The 16,421-nt window shown below is 37.6% G+C and overlaps 1 protein-coding gene across 1 annotated transcript in view; it reads left to right on the plus strand.

The window, feature by feature from the left end:
• Positions 1–545: 545 nt before the first annotated feature.
• Positions 546–16,421, plus strand: part of LOC104161043 (small conductance calcium-activated potassium channel protein 2) — a gene marked incomplete at its 3' end in the record, with an annotated part of 21,563 nt that continues 5,687 nt past the window's right edge. Inside the window, exons 1-2 of the mRNA XM_009699334.1 lie at positions 546–680; positions 14,623–14,733. Coding sequence (XP_009697636.1) covers positions 582–680; positions 14,623–14,733 — 210 coding nt within the window. The remainder of the gene's footprint in view (positions 681–14,622; positions 14,734–16,421) is intronic.

The following is a 16,421-nucleotide window of genomic DNA, read 5'->3' on the forward strand; positions in this document are numbered from 1 at the left end:
ATCTTGAACATGTAGAAGGAGAGGGAAGATCTTTGGTTGTCTAAGTCAGCATTTACATGATAGCTGATGATTAGGTTTCCGATCACAGACTTGCATTTAGGCCAAGGAGATGGAGATGTTCTCTGCTGCCTGCTTGCCCACGCATCTTTTTCTTGACTTTCATATTTGCCTCAGACTGCAGTAACTATAGTAGACTGGTGACTTATGCCACTGCAGAGGATTAGCAGGACTTGTACCCCTGATGAAGAGATTCTATTAAAAATCAAGAGATTTCTGCTATTTTAATACTAGTAACAGAATACTGAATTATAAACCATCCTGTATATTTTTACTGCCAGTGCTATTTTTGTACCTTCTGTTTCTTTAATACTGATGTAATTGCATTTGAGTTTTATTTAATTTGTTATAGCTTTTAAAAAGGAAATAACTGTAGAATACAAGAATGGTGGTGTGACCAGTTAATGTGATTTCTTTCTGACAGCACAAAAGTTTAACAAAAATTTTCACAATAAAGAAATCGTTTTCTTTTTCTCTCCAGATACCATGATCAACAGGATGTTACTAGCAACTTCCTTGGAGCAATGTGGTTGATTTCAATAACTTTTCTATCCATTGGATATGGTGACATGGTACCTAATACTTACTGTGGGAAAGGAGTCTGTTTACTCACTGGAATCATGGTAAGTGTTTCTGAATTTGTTCATTGGATATGAGATTAAGTTTGCTGCAATTAATCCCAAAACTTGTGGTAGTCATAAAGAAGTATTTATTTGCTGACTTCTAGAGTATATATACTTACTCACACCATTTCCATGGTCTTTCATTCCTGATAATGGAATGGAGGGTTTTCTTCTTCTTTGAATGAAGTTTAGCAGGTGTTCAATGAAATACAGAGAAACATATTTCCACCCTGATGTAATTCACAGCTTCAGAATCTCAACAGAGTCTCTCATTAAATGTTAAGGTATCATACCATCTCGATTATCTTTGGACATGTGTAATTGGACCAGCACTAGTAATGAATCTCCAGCTCTGACTTTTTTTGTTAAAATTAAGTTACTCACAAACAAAGAAACAGGATGGTGGCTAATCTCCTAAAGCATTTTGCTTGAGCATAGTTTTCTACTCAGTTACTTATAAGTCTAATAACATACTATACATAGCTTTAAGTGTATTTATGTAGTGCAATTTGCACTGTAAGAGTTTTTGTTACAATGATACAATGCAGCAATTGTTAGTCCGTACATATTCGGTATCTATTTGTTAACTGTACTTCATGTCTGGTTTTAATTGTTCTGTATTGCACCATTTGGTCAAAGTTAGGCAGGGAGTAAAGCGATCTATTATAATGTCTGGGAAATTCATGCATATCTCTGTGAATGAGAAGGGCAGAATGAGCATCACATATACTGTATATAACTGTATGATACATATTTGTTTCTGAATTTTTGCCGTTGATTATAAGAAATGCAACTCCAATATCTGTCTCTGTTAAAACAGGTATATTGGGATTATGGGTGAAGGCAAGTAGTTGCCCCTTTTGAACAGATGTTTTGGTAAAATTTTCATTTTATAAGGGTGTATTTTATGTCCAAAGAGGAAAGTAGATCAATATATTTTTGTAATGTTTAAGAATTTTTTCCAAGTGCTTTTTTTTTTAAAAAAAAAAAAATCTGACAGGTTTCAGGTCATTGACCTTTATTGAGAAGACTTCCAGTAAATTTTCCTGGTGATGGCAAGTGCCTGTCTCCTTAAATACAGAGTTTGCAATGTAGTTGGATGGTACAGGCTGAAAGCAGAGGAATGACTTGGAAGGCTTTTTTAAAGGCCGTTGACTAAGCTCAAATCTGCCATCTTCTGGGGTGTTTGCCTTTGCTCCTCTTTCTGAGCTGGATTTTGATGCCAGAGAGAATAAAACGTGGTCATAAGTTCATTAGGAAAAAAGGAGGACAGGCAGTTTATATTGCCATGGGGATGTGCAGAGTGGGGACAGAACCCTGTTATAAAGCTTTCCTTCTTCCCAGGCTTTGTTTAGAAATAGGAAGCAAATAGTTGAAGATGCAGGTATCAGATAATTTTGTTCACTCAAATTGTTCAGCACTTTTTGGTATTACATTATGAAAAAGACTTACAGTAACAGAAATCTAGGACCTTCAAAGCCCTGCGGAAGTGCAATGAGAATAGTAGTATTGATACTAATCATCCATGGGTTTCACACTGCTATTGTGTTTATGCTAGTACAAATGATGGCAGCATCTGGACTGTTATTTTGAATAGCTATGAGTAGGCTTATGATTTTATTATGATGAAAACAAGGTAAAAATAAAATCAGAAAAACAGACTCCAGATTATTGCAAATGTTATTCTGTATGCCTGTGCATGAACCACACAGAAGCTGAAATTATAAGACATGTTTGTCATTTTGCTTATGAGAGCACCATTTGGATTCAAATGTAAACTTATTTGCGGCAGTTGCTTCCATTGCTTTGGTGAAAAACTAAAGTACTGATTAATATATACCATTTGAACACATGGCATTTCTTTTTCGCAACTGAAACAAGATTCTGTTGAAAATTAGACTTGTAAAATGTATGGATAGTATCTTCATGTCTTTGATTGTTTTTTATGATTAAAGATTCTGCAACTGCTTTGGAAGCACAAAGGCTTCAATCAGAATCTCATGGTAATAAGTTTGGCATAAATACGTCCAGAGACAGAAAGCATTCGTAATGAAAAAACAAGCCAGGTAGCTAGTGTGTGATGATAGGTAAAACAGTAGTGAAAGGCTGACCCCTAATTACATTTTTAAGGACATCTGCGATATGGCTTTGGGAAACGTCATCTTTGAGAAAAAAATTATAGAGCAATGGGAGCAAGTCAGGTGTTGAAATTACTCTTTTATTTCTTTTTTTTTTTTTTTTAAATAAAGGATCTGAAAGATACGAAGTATGAAACAGTGAATATGATAACAAACTGTCTTCCAGGCTCACCTGGAATACCACAAAGCCTATAGGTCTTAAATATAATTCTTTAAAACCAGCTACTCTTCTGAAACTTGTACAGTAACTAATCAATGTTTGTCGTGGAAAAGAACAGACTTACTGATTTTTATTTCAATAGGAGTGGTTGATGGTCTAATTAAAAGATACACCAGGGTAATTGTTGAATGAATGTACCCATGAAATGAAACTGTGTATGTGATTTTAAGAGGGAATATGTAATTCTCCAGCATCTGAAATAGCAAATACATTGTTGGATTAGTGCAATCAATACCAAATACCACTGAGGTTTTGCTTTTGGATAAGGTCCCTGTTGAAAAGAGTGGAAGAGAGAATAAATAGAAATACTTGGAAACACAAGAGCAGTTACACAGACCACTGAAGAATTAATATTGGCTTTGCAAAACTGCTGGCCCACAGAGGGCTCCTTCGGTGTCTTGACCCCAATGAAGGGAGAGCCCCGGTGCCCGGGCTGTCCTCCCACTTCTGCCGCAGGAATTGCGGTCTGTGCGATGGAAATTGGATTGCTCAGGCTGAGCAAACCCAGTGTTGTGCTCCGGGCTGGGAAGTGGGCTTTACACCATCTGCTGGGAGCATCAAGTTGTGCTGGCGAGTGAAACTGCAGCTACTGCTGTCTTGAGGCAGTGGTTCAAGTGACGTCTTCTAAAGCCTGCAAGTGCACACTGCTGGAAAATAGGAAAATCTTAACACATACTCAAATTATACCAAAAGGAAAAAAGCCTTAAGAATCGTTAAGAGTAAACCAGCAAAGAAGCCTGATTAACGTATTAGGAAAATAAAAATAAAAAATAATAATAAAAAAAAACAATGAAACCTGTGAACAAAGAAGGCAAATAATGAAAAAATATGTACTGTCATATTGAACAATTTACTTTTTGATCTTGCAAAGCACTGAAATATGTGAAACTTCAATGAAAAGACTGACACAGCGTGATACAGAGTTGGTAGTATGGGTTAATGCAGAGGTGCTTTACAGACAGGCAAGTGAAACGGAACTGGGTACTTCAACTCGATTACCTATCAGTGTTTTTCCAATGAGATTTCACTAGGCAGCAGTAGTAGACTATGGGCCAGGTGGCCTATAAATCGGATAGCAAGTGTGACCTCTGCTCTCTGTATACATTAGGTAGGTCTGCAAGAGTGTGAGGGATGGATAGAAACGTGAGTGCTGTCACTGTTATCAGAACAGGACGTAGAGGAGGTGGGGACACCTGTGGCATCTTCACCATGCCATGCAGCTTGCCTGAGTTTTTTCTGCCAACTGAAGAAGCCATCCATGGTTGTCAGCGCAGATTTCTTGACTCCAGCAGATTTCTTGGATCCTGGTCAGCAGGCTGAGCTCAGCTTCAGGTGGAGCGCTTTGTGCTGGTGCTAAATGGAACTACTTATATAAGCAGCACTTCCACCTCCTTAATGGCTTTTTGGAGTTAGGGCCTTGGAGTCGTTTGCCAAGGTGGCAAGTGTGAGAAGATACAGGAAGATGCATAATTATTGACTGTGAGGTGCATCTTTGTAAGCTTTTGTAGCTACACAAGATAAAATAATGGCAATCCAATTTTCCAACTCCAAATACAAGAATCTGTTGCAAGGTTTGAGAAGGACTCTTTTACTTTTACGTCCAGCATTATGTGGTGAGCTAGCACATTTATTGTATGATGCAAAACTAAGGATGCAGAATCTTCCTGCAGAGCCAACCACCAGCAGTTAGAAGTGGATATACAGAACTAGTAGGTAAACCTATGTTGCTATGATAAAATGAATGAGTTGCAATTGTCCTGTCATAGGATGCACAGGGTCGTTGGCTATAGCTTGGATGAAGATTGCTTTAAATGAATTAGCTGTCATTTAAGAGTGTCTGCTTCGCTAATGCTGGAAGTGCAGCCTAAATGCTTCTGTTGTTGAAAGGAACTCCAAAGACATTGCTAAGCCTATGAAAGAACCAAATAAATTAGGAAAGTTTTCTTAAATTTACATCATAGAGGTGGACAAGATGAGAAGTTTCTTTTGGAAAATTTTTAAGTAGCAACTTTTAACTACAGGATTTGAACACCACTCATGTACATGAAGAATTCTTATTAGAGTAGTTGCAATGCAGTCAATGTGTACAATCTGACCTTAGGGATACTAGTTTTTATTAGTTCTAAATCATGAATCAAAAATGAATCAGATCTGATTTTAAAGCTTCTCATGCTGCAGCTTTTAATGTCCTTGTGGAAGTCTGCATTTAGTTCAAAAGAATCGCAATTCCTTTCTTATGCATCATGAAAACAGTGAGAGGATGAGGTGTTTCTGCTATGAGAATAGAGGACTCTTCAGCTAAGATTAAATTGTGGCTTTTGTGCCTACAGTTTCATCTGAGACTCAACCTGGTCTTACCAGTAAATACAAAGAACTAGCTACAAGGGGAATGTGGCACCTAGAGTAGTATAGTTTTTAACCATATGATTTTTGTTGGTAGCAAAATCTGAACTGCAACATCTTTGAAATTTAATATTTACTAGATTGTAAGAAAAAGAGAAAAAAAGTAGATTCTAACTGCACAGTTAACATTGTCTGCAGATCTTCTGGGATGATTCCTGAAAAAGGGAAAAAAAAGGTAACCATCAGATTTGAGCAATGAAATACAAAAATTATTTTATAGAACTTTCTATGGATAATGTACAAAAATGTCATAAATTATTTTTCATAATAATGCATAAAACGTGGGATTTTTTATGAAAACTTTTGTTTACATTGTTGAATTCTGTAATGAGTTGCAGAAACACGTGATTGTTTATGAAACACAGAAATATAGTTTGAATTACACTCAAAAGAGCTGAAAAGGTATGATTAAGACTAATACGCTGCTTTGTGGGTAGATAGGTGTGGTTGAATTGTTAGAAGCAACTCAATTTTCTGTAATAACAGTAAAAGAACAATAGATTATATTGCTGTTTAAAGGTTTACCTAGAACATTTTGCGCGTTGATCAAGGATCTGCGACATTTTTTATCATTTCTAGTTATCTGGTGGTAAAAAGTCAGAGCATTGTGATGAATAGTTTTGTGGATAAGAAACCTAAAAGAGGAATTTCAAAAATCTAGGACACAGCTTAGTTTTTACTTCCCTGAGAGTACAGGAAAATATGAAAAGCTTTTCATGCAAATTGGTAGCGTCTTGGATCCATGCCTCGGATATATAGTAGAATTTAATTCAGTTGGTTCTGAGAATTTAATAGTAAATATAAGTGACGTCAGGATTCAGAACAGATTGTGTTTATTCCTTCTAACATAATACAACCTAACTGGACAGTGTATCAAGCAGAAATGTAATATGGAGGAGATAGTTAATGATGCTTGAATTATTAGGGCTGAAGCTATTAAAAGTTGGGCTGCTCAGAAATTCTTCAGCTCCCCTACTATTGTTGTTCCAGCACACCAGATTGCCAAAATGGAAACTTTTGGAAAGAACGAACATAGTTTGGGATTATTTTATGGCTATGGCTTGTTGGGATGGAAGGAAAAGAAAATAAATTATCAAAATTGAGTTGAGAAGCTCCAGAGAGTCATTTTGGAAGTAGTGGCAGTTAGGGCAGTAATCTGAAATGTGAGAGAACAGCAGAGGCTCAACCTCCATTTGAGTAAACAAAATCTCCTGGAAGGTGTAACCCTCTTTTAGAATTAGAAAAAATAAGGAAAAAACCTCTCTCAGAAGGTCTTCAATTTGTACCCGTAGAGCAGGGAAGTTTTTGAAGTGTCAGAGGACTGGGGAACTGTTTCCCATTTCGATCTCGCTAGGAGTTGTGGATGCATTTCAGCAGGTTCAAAGGCAGTTAGTTACTAGCTGGAATGAACAGCAGTTGTCCCATGATATCTTTGTTTACATAGATATGACCAGAGCTGATGACTGTTACAGCAAAACTACTGCTTTGTTTTGAAAAAATGTATTCTTGTCTGCAATAACTTCAGATTTAATGTAGCAATTTTAATATACGTTTGCACATATTCTCATGAAACTTTTGTATTTACAACACAGGTGTTGCTCAAGAACATCACTGGTAGCCGTCGTCCTGAATTGTTGTTGTTTCCCATCAGCCTTGTAGGCTGTTGCACCTGCTCGTTTAGTGAAATCATATTTCACCTTGTTGCTCAGCAAAAAGGTCTTTTGCACATTGACAGAAACTGTCTTGATCTCCAGGGGGTTTTTTAGCTGTTACCGCTACTGAAGGTTTCCCGGGAGCCCAGCCACCAGGGTGCATTCAATTCTTGGACTTCTCTGGGTTAACACTGCTACCATTTATAGGTTCACCTGTAGAAGAGAGATTGTCTTCATTTTATAAATCTTCACCTTCTATGCTGTCCCAGAAGCCTTTCCTAGTACCCAGCTCTCATTACTCAAGAAAAGGAGTTTATTTCACCCCCACTACCATTACCCATTACTGTATCTGAGAGTATTTAATCAATTTCATGTTTGTATGTGACCTTCAATGTTTGTCATCATTTTTATTTTTGCAACATTGCTAAAAACCTTATGGACTAATTAGAAGTAAAGGAATCTGCTTATCTGCTGTTGTATAGATTAGAAGTTTAAATATTGCAATAAAATTCTAGCTGTGGTGTAGACAAAGTCCACTGACAATAGTAACCAGGCAAATATTGAATATATGAAAGTATAAATAATGCAGAACTATTTTAGGTCACCTTTTTGGCTGAGATGGCATAGTTGTTGTCCTATTACTCATCCTATTTTGTTTCAGTGTTGCAAGGTTACACATCTCTCCCAGTGAACAATGACAAATGCAAAACCACACTTATACACCACCATTTCCCTAGCCTCTGTCTGTCTTGTGGATGGATTCCTCCCTCAACTTTTGCATTGCTTGTTTTGGAGAGGTTTTTTTTACTGCAAGCAAGATTTTAAATTTTTTTTCCCCTCTCCCCTGGTGGTCCTGTAAGTCCACCTTCTAGAGAGCCAAATGAACAACATACCTGTTTAAATTCTTACAGGATTTTCATTTTATGCAGAGCAGCAGGAGGAATGTTGTGCCTTTTCTGGTGCAGAGCTAGATTTCCCACCAAAACAATATGTCTGCAAAGCGGACCTTCTCTCTCCCACAGTGGATCCCAAGGGAAGTGAGCAAGAAATGTGGCAACTGCCTTCTTTCAGCTACAGGCAAGTATAGCAGGACGTTTTTGTGACAAGTACAGCACTAAAGACTGCGCTTCACTTCAGTCCAGTAAACGAAAGCTGCAACACTGTTATACAGTGTTTTTTCCTTTCTCACCAATAGCACCCTCCAGGCATATATGTGATCTCCAGGCAGTTGCAAAAATGGCTCAATTCACTGTTGTCTTGTAAAGGTATTTTGGAACCTTACCAAAGAAAGAACCAAGTGGAAGTGCCAGAAGCATTTACTTAGAGGAATACAGGGTTTCTCTGCTGACCAAATGCTGTTCCCACTGCAGCATATCAGACAGTCCTAACCATTCTTCTCCTTAGATAACCCCTCAGTTGAAGAGTTAGAAGCACCTTTCTTTGGTTATCACTAAAACTGGGCCTTTAGCAGATACTAGATGTAAATGCTAGACTTTATTGAAGCCTGAACCCTGCAGTTTTGCAGTCGCTGTGTGTTGCACCAGTGTGAACCCTCAGTCTTAGCACTTATGAGGGGTAGGAAAAGCATGGTCTTGATCCAAAATTCATAGCCTTACCGTCATTGGATACTTTGGGCAACACCAGCTTTTTCCTCTCTAGCTGCTGTGGGTATGTCTGCTGTGGTTTACTACAATGTAAAATTCTCTGTGGTAGCTTTTAAGTTAGTCAGTTTGGTCTGGTGGTTCGGATGATAACAGCAGAAAGCTCAGGGTAGGCTGCTAAAAGCATCTCAGCTGGTATAGTGTATAGTAAGTATATTCATACATAATCTTGGCAAACCACAGCAGGATCTGAAGGAGAAAAAAGGCAAAGTCCCGTCTAGTATTATGATGTATACAGTATAATCGGTTAATACAGACCTACCATCTTTATTTATTGTTATTTATATTCCTGTAGCACTTAGGACTCTAACACCTAATCCTATTGATACCAGTAATGTATAAAGACAGTAGAAATATATAGTCCAAATTCCTGAACAGTTTACCATCTCCATATAGCAAAGAGAGTGGGGAACAAGGAGGCATTATGTAGGATCAAAAGTAGTGATCTTGGCACGCCAGAATCTTACGTACCTTCACTGGTTTTGCTAGGCTTTGTAGTAAGTAATAACCTAAAAAAGAAGAGGAGGAATTTGAAAGAAAACTGTATATTAAATAGGGGAGGAATTTGAAAGAAAACTATGTATTAGATTTGTACATATTTCCAGGAAGCTTTTCCTAAGTCAAAAGATGATGCAAAAGATTTTGTCTGAAGGGGCTTATTATGTCTCAAATCCATGAAATGGAAGAGCCTGGAGTCATAAAATATGGCAGCTGCGGGCAAATGTTGTGTGTGTGATGCTATAGAGAAGGGAATGGATGGACACAGAGCAGAGTAACGTAGTAAAAATGACAGGCAAAGAAAACAGCCATTGCAGCAGTCTCTGATACGGCTAAGAAAGAAATAATTTGCTTTGTTAAAGCAGATGAAAGGAAACTTGCAATAATTCAGAACAATAAGTGCCAAGAGGAGAGACTGTGTGGACAGATAGGGAAAATTGCAGTTTATGATGCCTTAGGGTAAAGTGAAAGATAACACCAAGTAATAGTTATTTTGAGCTGAAAGTCATGTTTAAGCATTTTGTTCGGTTGCTAAATTAAAAATATAACTTAAAATACAATTAATTTCACCATTCTTCTCTTGCTGTTTTCACATGGTGTGGGCTTGATGTCAAAAAGCCAATGCCTCTTGACATTTTATTTTTTCCCTCAACTTAGTCCATTCTTCCATTCATTTTTCTACGGAACATCAGTCGTCATTTAGGCTTATGTAACTGAGAAAATAACTAGCCTACTAGTATTTAACAAGTACCTAAGTATATATGTGAGTCAAATACCCACATACACTTATTTCTCTCATCAGGACAACTCACTTTGGATTCTAGGCATCAAAGAGGGTACCAAATGAGGGCTTTCATGAACAGTTGCTCACCTGCATGAGCATTTGAACATCAGGCATCATTCTTTGTCCTGAGTAGGAGCAGCATGTTTAGAATTAAAGATGTGAAGGATGTCCTACAGTTGTTTGCAAACACATCAAAATGTTTTCATGTAGGAGAGCAGCTAAATACATTGAAAGTCAAAGCTGGTTTTGTCCAGTGTAAATGACTGTAAACCTTATGCTTCAAGATTGCATTGCTCACAAGTGGAAGTTTTACATCAGGGATCTGATGCCACTGTGCCGTCCAGTGTTTGTTGCTTTGCCCAGCTGAAAGACTGAGGATATGTCATAGGTTTGTTTTCAGCCTTTTTGCTTATACTGAAGACTAATTTCATATCAAGCAAGAAATACTGTGCATTAGGATGAGGTTCATGTACTTCATCTTCAGATCCTTGCAAATAGGAAATAGGCATTGCTCAGCTCATCAGCAGAATCTTGGTCTTGTTTTAGAGAAGCCTGTATTTAAATCTGTGATGTTTAAGGGCTTTTCCTGGTTTAGTAGATAAGTTTGTTCAGCCTGTACATGCTTTCTGGAAAACAGAGAAAGTCAGGTAGATCAGCTTTTAAAACTGGTGGTTGATGGAAAACCCTTTATCATAGAGTACTTGAAAGAAATCAGATTAATGGATAGTTAATTCTGTTATTACCTGTTCCCATTAAATGAAGCAAATGAGCAGTACAGTCAGACTTTAATTTTGGCTTGCCCAAGTTGCTTACACAGTATGTATTGTAATAATTTGTGTCCAGGTTTTTTAACAGCTTTGTCTACATTGTCAGGACAGCTTGTTACTGTTTAATGCTTAATTTCATGTGAACACATACAAAAGCTTTCTGCATAGAAAAATAATTCCACAATTTTGAGAAACTGTGAAAACAGAATTATCTGTTTTTCAAATTTACCTGAAATCACTGAAAATCTGAATAGTCAGCATGAATTAATTAATTTTTTTGGCCATTTTTTCCCTTTCTTGTGAAATAGTCTTAAGTTGGACCTTTTAGTTCTGATGTACATAGTTAGGAACATTTAATAAGTAGCACAAGCTGATGTGTTTTACTTCTTTGAAATCTGACACTTGCTTTTTCATCTTTTACTTTAGCCACACCTTGAATGGACTGTTCGATGGGGTGGCAGTTGGTGACTTTCAGATACATATTTCTCTAGCTAAAGCTGCAGTGGACTGATGAGGGAACATTCTGAATATTCTTTCATTCTCTTTTTCCTCAAATTATGGCATACTGGAAGTTCTAAGTGACCTTAAAATCAATAACCCTATAATGCAAGAAGTGGACAGAGGGTGACTGAGAAGTACAAATTCCAAATAGAATTAATTGCTGCCTTGATACTTGAATATGTATACATTCATGCCTTTTTCATTTCCTTTGTATTATATATAATTACACTAAAAGTTAAGCAGGAGCTTGAAGCAGCGATTTAGTTTATCATTTACTTCAAAGCAGGATAAAAAGAATGGTGTTGGAAATTATAAAATGCAGCAGTCAAATAGAAGTATTTTTAGAATTTTATTCTCGAAAGAACCCTTCTTGGAGTTGAAATAATTATCATGGTGCTTTTACTTAGCCTAAGTCATTTTAATAAAAAAGGAGCTGCAGCATTATGTAGTATTGATATAAGGAAAAAAAACTGAGCATATGAGCATGAATTCATTGAATTCATGCTACTGATTTTCATGTGACTCAGGATATTCATAAAATATGGCAAGTATGATGCTTACGATGCTACCATTTTAAAGTATCTGTATTGCCTCTATTTAATCTCTGCAATTTGAAGTAATTCTCACTTTATCGGTATTTGTAAGGATGCTGAGATCTTTCAGGGAACTATATAATAGTGCAGAGCACTGTAACATAAAATATTAATTAGCATCATGTACTTTAACTGGAATTTCAATCTTACTTCTGTTAGTTGTTTAAAGAATGAGCGTAATTTGTTTTACTTCAAGGTACTGTGAAATGTAAACATGCAGATAGTATAATACTTCTTTCTTTTGCAGAAATGCTAAAAGGGTTCATTTTCATATACTGAGATCCCATCATATCCCACAAAGCCAAGAGGGTGACCTGAATCTAGAATACCTTGCCGTTGCAGTAAGCTTTCTGGAGATGAAGAAGATAGCAGTGCATATACATCATAGAGGTGGTTGTCACAGCCTGCCAGTGACGGTATTCTGCTGCTGCAGAATACCTCTTTCATGTGAGATACAAAGCTACTGTTTTTAACAGCATTTGGCCCTTATAACTGCTATGCCACTGTGAAAATACATGAGAGTTAATCGCAAAGGCTGGAATAATTTCAACTCAAACCACATTCCTTTTGTCTGTCACCATTCCTCTAGCCTTTCTTGGGAGGGCTAGTAAGGGGAGGATCTAATATTTCTCTCCCCTGGTAACTTGTATAAACTGCTGTTTTGTGCCACTTTGCCAGTAGTGTATTAATACCCTTGTTCCATTTTAGCATTCTTACTGTAGGCAGGAAGAACTCAACTTACATCATTAAATCAACATCTGGCCCCAGTTATCCTGACGTACGAGGCCAAAAGATGTCTGCTTTTCTCTTCTTGTTCTTACTATTGTATGGGGTAATTCATTCATTTATTTGCCCACAGAGAAATCTTCTGCATACTAGTACTTCCCTCCTGCCTTCCTTCACAGGAAGGAAACCAAAGGAGAACTGTATATTTTCGGGGGAGGTAGGGCACATGGCAGAGCATCTCTTGCCTAGTCCTCTTCTCAGAAGGCTCGGTGGATTTCTGAAGGGCTCAGCCTTAAACTGCATTGGCTGTCTTCTTCCTTCTTAACTCTTAGTGGGATCTGGAGAAGCAAAGGAACTTACAGCCCTGTTTTGACTCATCTCATGGAAAGAGCAAGACTTTAAGTAAATTTCCATTAAATTCTATTGACACAGGGTTGGAGGACAGAAGGAGAGGGAACAGCCAGCAAAGCTAGAAAGCTTAGTATAGAGGACAGGAGAGAAGAAGGAAATGCAGCAAAATTACAAGGGACTTATTCAAGGGAATGTTGAGAGCTGTTGGGGATAGAAACTTTGATCCATGAGAACTAATTGCAGAGAATTAGGTGTTTGTGAGGGAACAGATGGGATTTCTTGGAACAATCTACCAGAGGAACGGAGAATTGATTAATTGGAGACTTTCACAAAATTCATTGGGTGCCTCAGTAAGTAAGCAGAGAGAGCAGATGCATTCTTTTGAGGACAGTATATGAGTAGGGGTTTCCAATGAGTGAATTTATTTTGCAATATCTCTGTGTTTATTAATGGAATTTGTATTTTGGAAGCTAGATTCAGAGATTTCTTCAGGATTTTCTGGAGAGAGTAAGGCAGTTGTAGATGTGGGGAATAGAGGGACACTAAATTAGTGGGAGAAACACAGAAAGAGTGAAAGAAAGCTCTATGAATGAAAATGTGGTAAGCTTCAATGTGTAACAAGAGATTGCTTTATACTGGGGAGTAACTGGCACAGATGCAAGAACAACTAGATTGGGATGAACCTGCAAGTTAAATACAGCCTCATATATTTCCTGTGATTTTTGTACTTTTTAAACAAGAACCTGTAAAGATTTGTTTAAAAAAAAAAAGAACAAGGCAGCAGAATTTATTAATAGTGTAAAGTAAATTATACTTGTAGATGTGTATAATAGACACTGCTTCTCATTACCTAGTTCATTGTAGCCTCCTTTCCTTTTTTCCCCCGCAAAAAAATTTAAATTTGTGATGCTGATAAAGGCATTGTCATTTCAAAGGGACAAGTACCTATTGGCTTTGGCCTGTTGTGAACATACATGTCCTTGTATATACATGCATATGCATACATATAGATAGCACAAGTTAGAAAATTGGTATTTTTTCCATCCCTGTTTTGAAGAAATGGTCTTGTGTATGTGTGCTGTTTTAAACAGTAATAAGATAAGCAGAAATACTGTAGGAAAAGATCATTGAAGAACTCAGAGAACAGGGAAGTATACTGAAGTGTTAAATACTGTATTTATGATCATTTTTAGGCCCTACAGAAAATCTTAAACTTTTCTTTTCTTGTATGTTAAATACTGATCTTATATCCTCTTTAGCAATTGCTTTAACCTTGAGACAATTGTTAAGAACAGGGTATTCTGCATTTAGTTACTAATATTCTGGGGTTTAAAAGTTGTTTTGATCGGACCCTTTGTTTATGCAGTAGAAATGGGATGTGTTCAGATTTTCACCCCCTGCAGAAAAAAAAGCAGAACATTCAAATGATGCTGCTTGCTAATTATTTTGATGCCTTGACAGTTTACCAGCCTGTAATTACTGACTTTTCCTATTGCTCTGAACTGAAATAGCTGTAGCGTGTTCACTATATTTATTGGGGATGAATCACCTGACGCCTGCCATACTTATACAGCAAAGGAGAAACTTCCACTAAAAACTCTGCAAAATGCAGTAGTAACATCTTGGGGGTTTGTTTTATTGTTTTCAGGGTGCTGGGTGCACTGCACTGGTGGTAGCTGTGGTGGCAAGGAAGTTAGAACTTACCAAAGCTGAAAAACATGTGCATAATTTCATGATGGACACCCAGCTAACTAAAAGAGTAAGTCACACTTTATATTCACAACGGAAAAGGAAATGTGTGTTAATTTATTTCTGCATTTGTTTTAAATAGACCCCTGCTCCGTTCTCCTACTGAACATGGGTGTGATTGTGCAAGGAGGAGGAATTGCATGCCATGAGCTTTTCTCTGAACTGAGGGCAACTGTTTGTTCTCAGCAGGTTTTGAGGATTTGAATATTCTTCTGTAGAGAGTCCTTGCAGCTGGAAGATAATTGGTATAACCAACTGTTAAATGCTGTGAAACTAAAGACTATTATATTAAACTAAAAACTTCCATGGGGCATAAGAGAAGAATATATAAATTTTTTGTAGCTAAAATAGGTGAAATGACTCATATATACAAGAATCTCAAGCTATGAAAGATGTTTTTAAGAAAAAGACGTATTCATAGTTTGTGAGTGAGATAGTCTTTCCAGTTGCTTTGTGTACTCAACACCAAGTTCGCTTAGCGGCACACAGTGCTGCAGTGCTTTGAAAGATGTTTTTAGAAGAGATTATTTTAAAAAACCCTCCAGAAATCATTAGATTTAATAAAAAAGATTTTTAAATTTTCCTTATAAAATATAATTTAAATTACAATAACATCTTGGAAAATAAAAGAATGTAGCAAACGAGGCAATAGAAATCCTTTATTGAAATAAAACAGGTCAGTGTTGAGGGAACAAGAAAATGAGTAGGAGCTACACAGTCCTCTCAACTTGCTTACTGTTCGTTATTGAGAAGAGCCAATACGGAGAGGGAGGTCCTTGTGCCCACAACAGAACTCAGCAGGGCTTGTCCTTACTGATGAGTGGAGAGGGATGTCGATGCCTGAGCTGGAAACCATGGCTCTGCTCCAGGCGGTAAGGAGGCTGGCTGCCTCGGCACAGCTCCGTGCAGAGGTGCCGTGCTGCACTGCCACGGGTCCTGTGCTGCGGAGAGCCGTGCCATATCTCTACATGCAGTGTTTCCAGGACACGTCAGCACACCGCTCTAGTTGTGCTGGCTCCTTCATTTCTATGCTGGTCATCACTAACAGCCTGCATCTCTGCTAAGCTGTCACAATGGGGAAAGGGTAAGGATGAGTGGGAAGGCAGTTCTTATATAGGTATAAGGGGTGACTGAGTTGAGGTGTTTATCTGAGCTTGTTGATTTGCACTCCTATTATAGTCAGTTAAGGTCTTGTTGATACCAGACCACAGAACAATTTGTGCCTTCCTAACACAGGCACTTTTCTGGTGTAATCGAACAGCTGACCTCAAAATGTCTTTCAGGAAGGAAAAAGGTTTTGTAAAGATCAGTCAGCTTTTGAGTCTGGTGTTCATTTGTGCCTTTTACAGTTTTTTTGATTTAGCTGTCCTTTGTATAAATCTAAATATCAGTCTAACACTGTATCCAAGTGGAGCTTTGGTAGCTTCAAACTCATGAAACTCAAAGCACATGAAAAGCAAACCAAGCAAACAAATCTCAGATGCACATCAGGTCACAAATCGGTTACGCAGATACTGGAGAGGTTTCCTCACAGCCTGAAGATAGCTATATCTTGTGGAAATGAAAGGCCTCAGTAGAGGTTGTGAGGAGGTCTCTAAATGAGATTGTACTTCCACTGAAGTAAGGACCAAGGTTCTCCAACACTTCTACAGGTACAAGATGGGGACCTCTTGCTGGGAAGAGCTACTGCGTGGCATT

Source organism: Cariama cristata, unplaced genomic scaffold (assembly GCF_000690535.1).
Source record: "Cariama cristata isolate BGI_N322 unplaced genomic scaffold, ASM69053v1 scaffold40534, whole genome shotgun sequence".
Classification (NCBI taxonomy): Eukaryota; Metazoa; Chordata; class Aves; order Cariamiformes; family Cariamidae; genus Cariama; species Cariama cristata.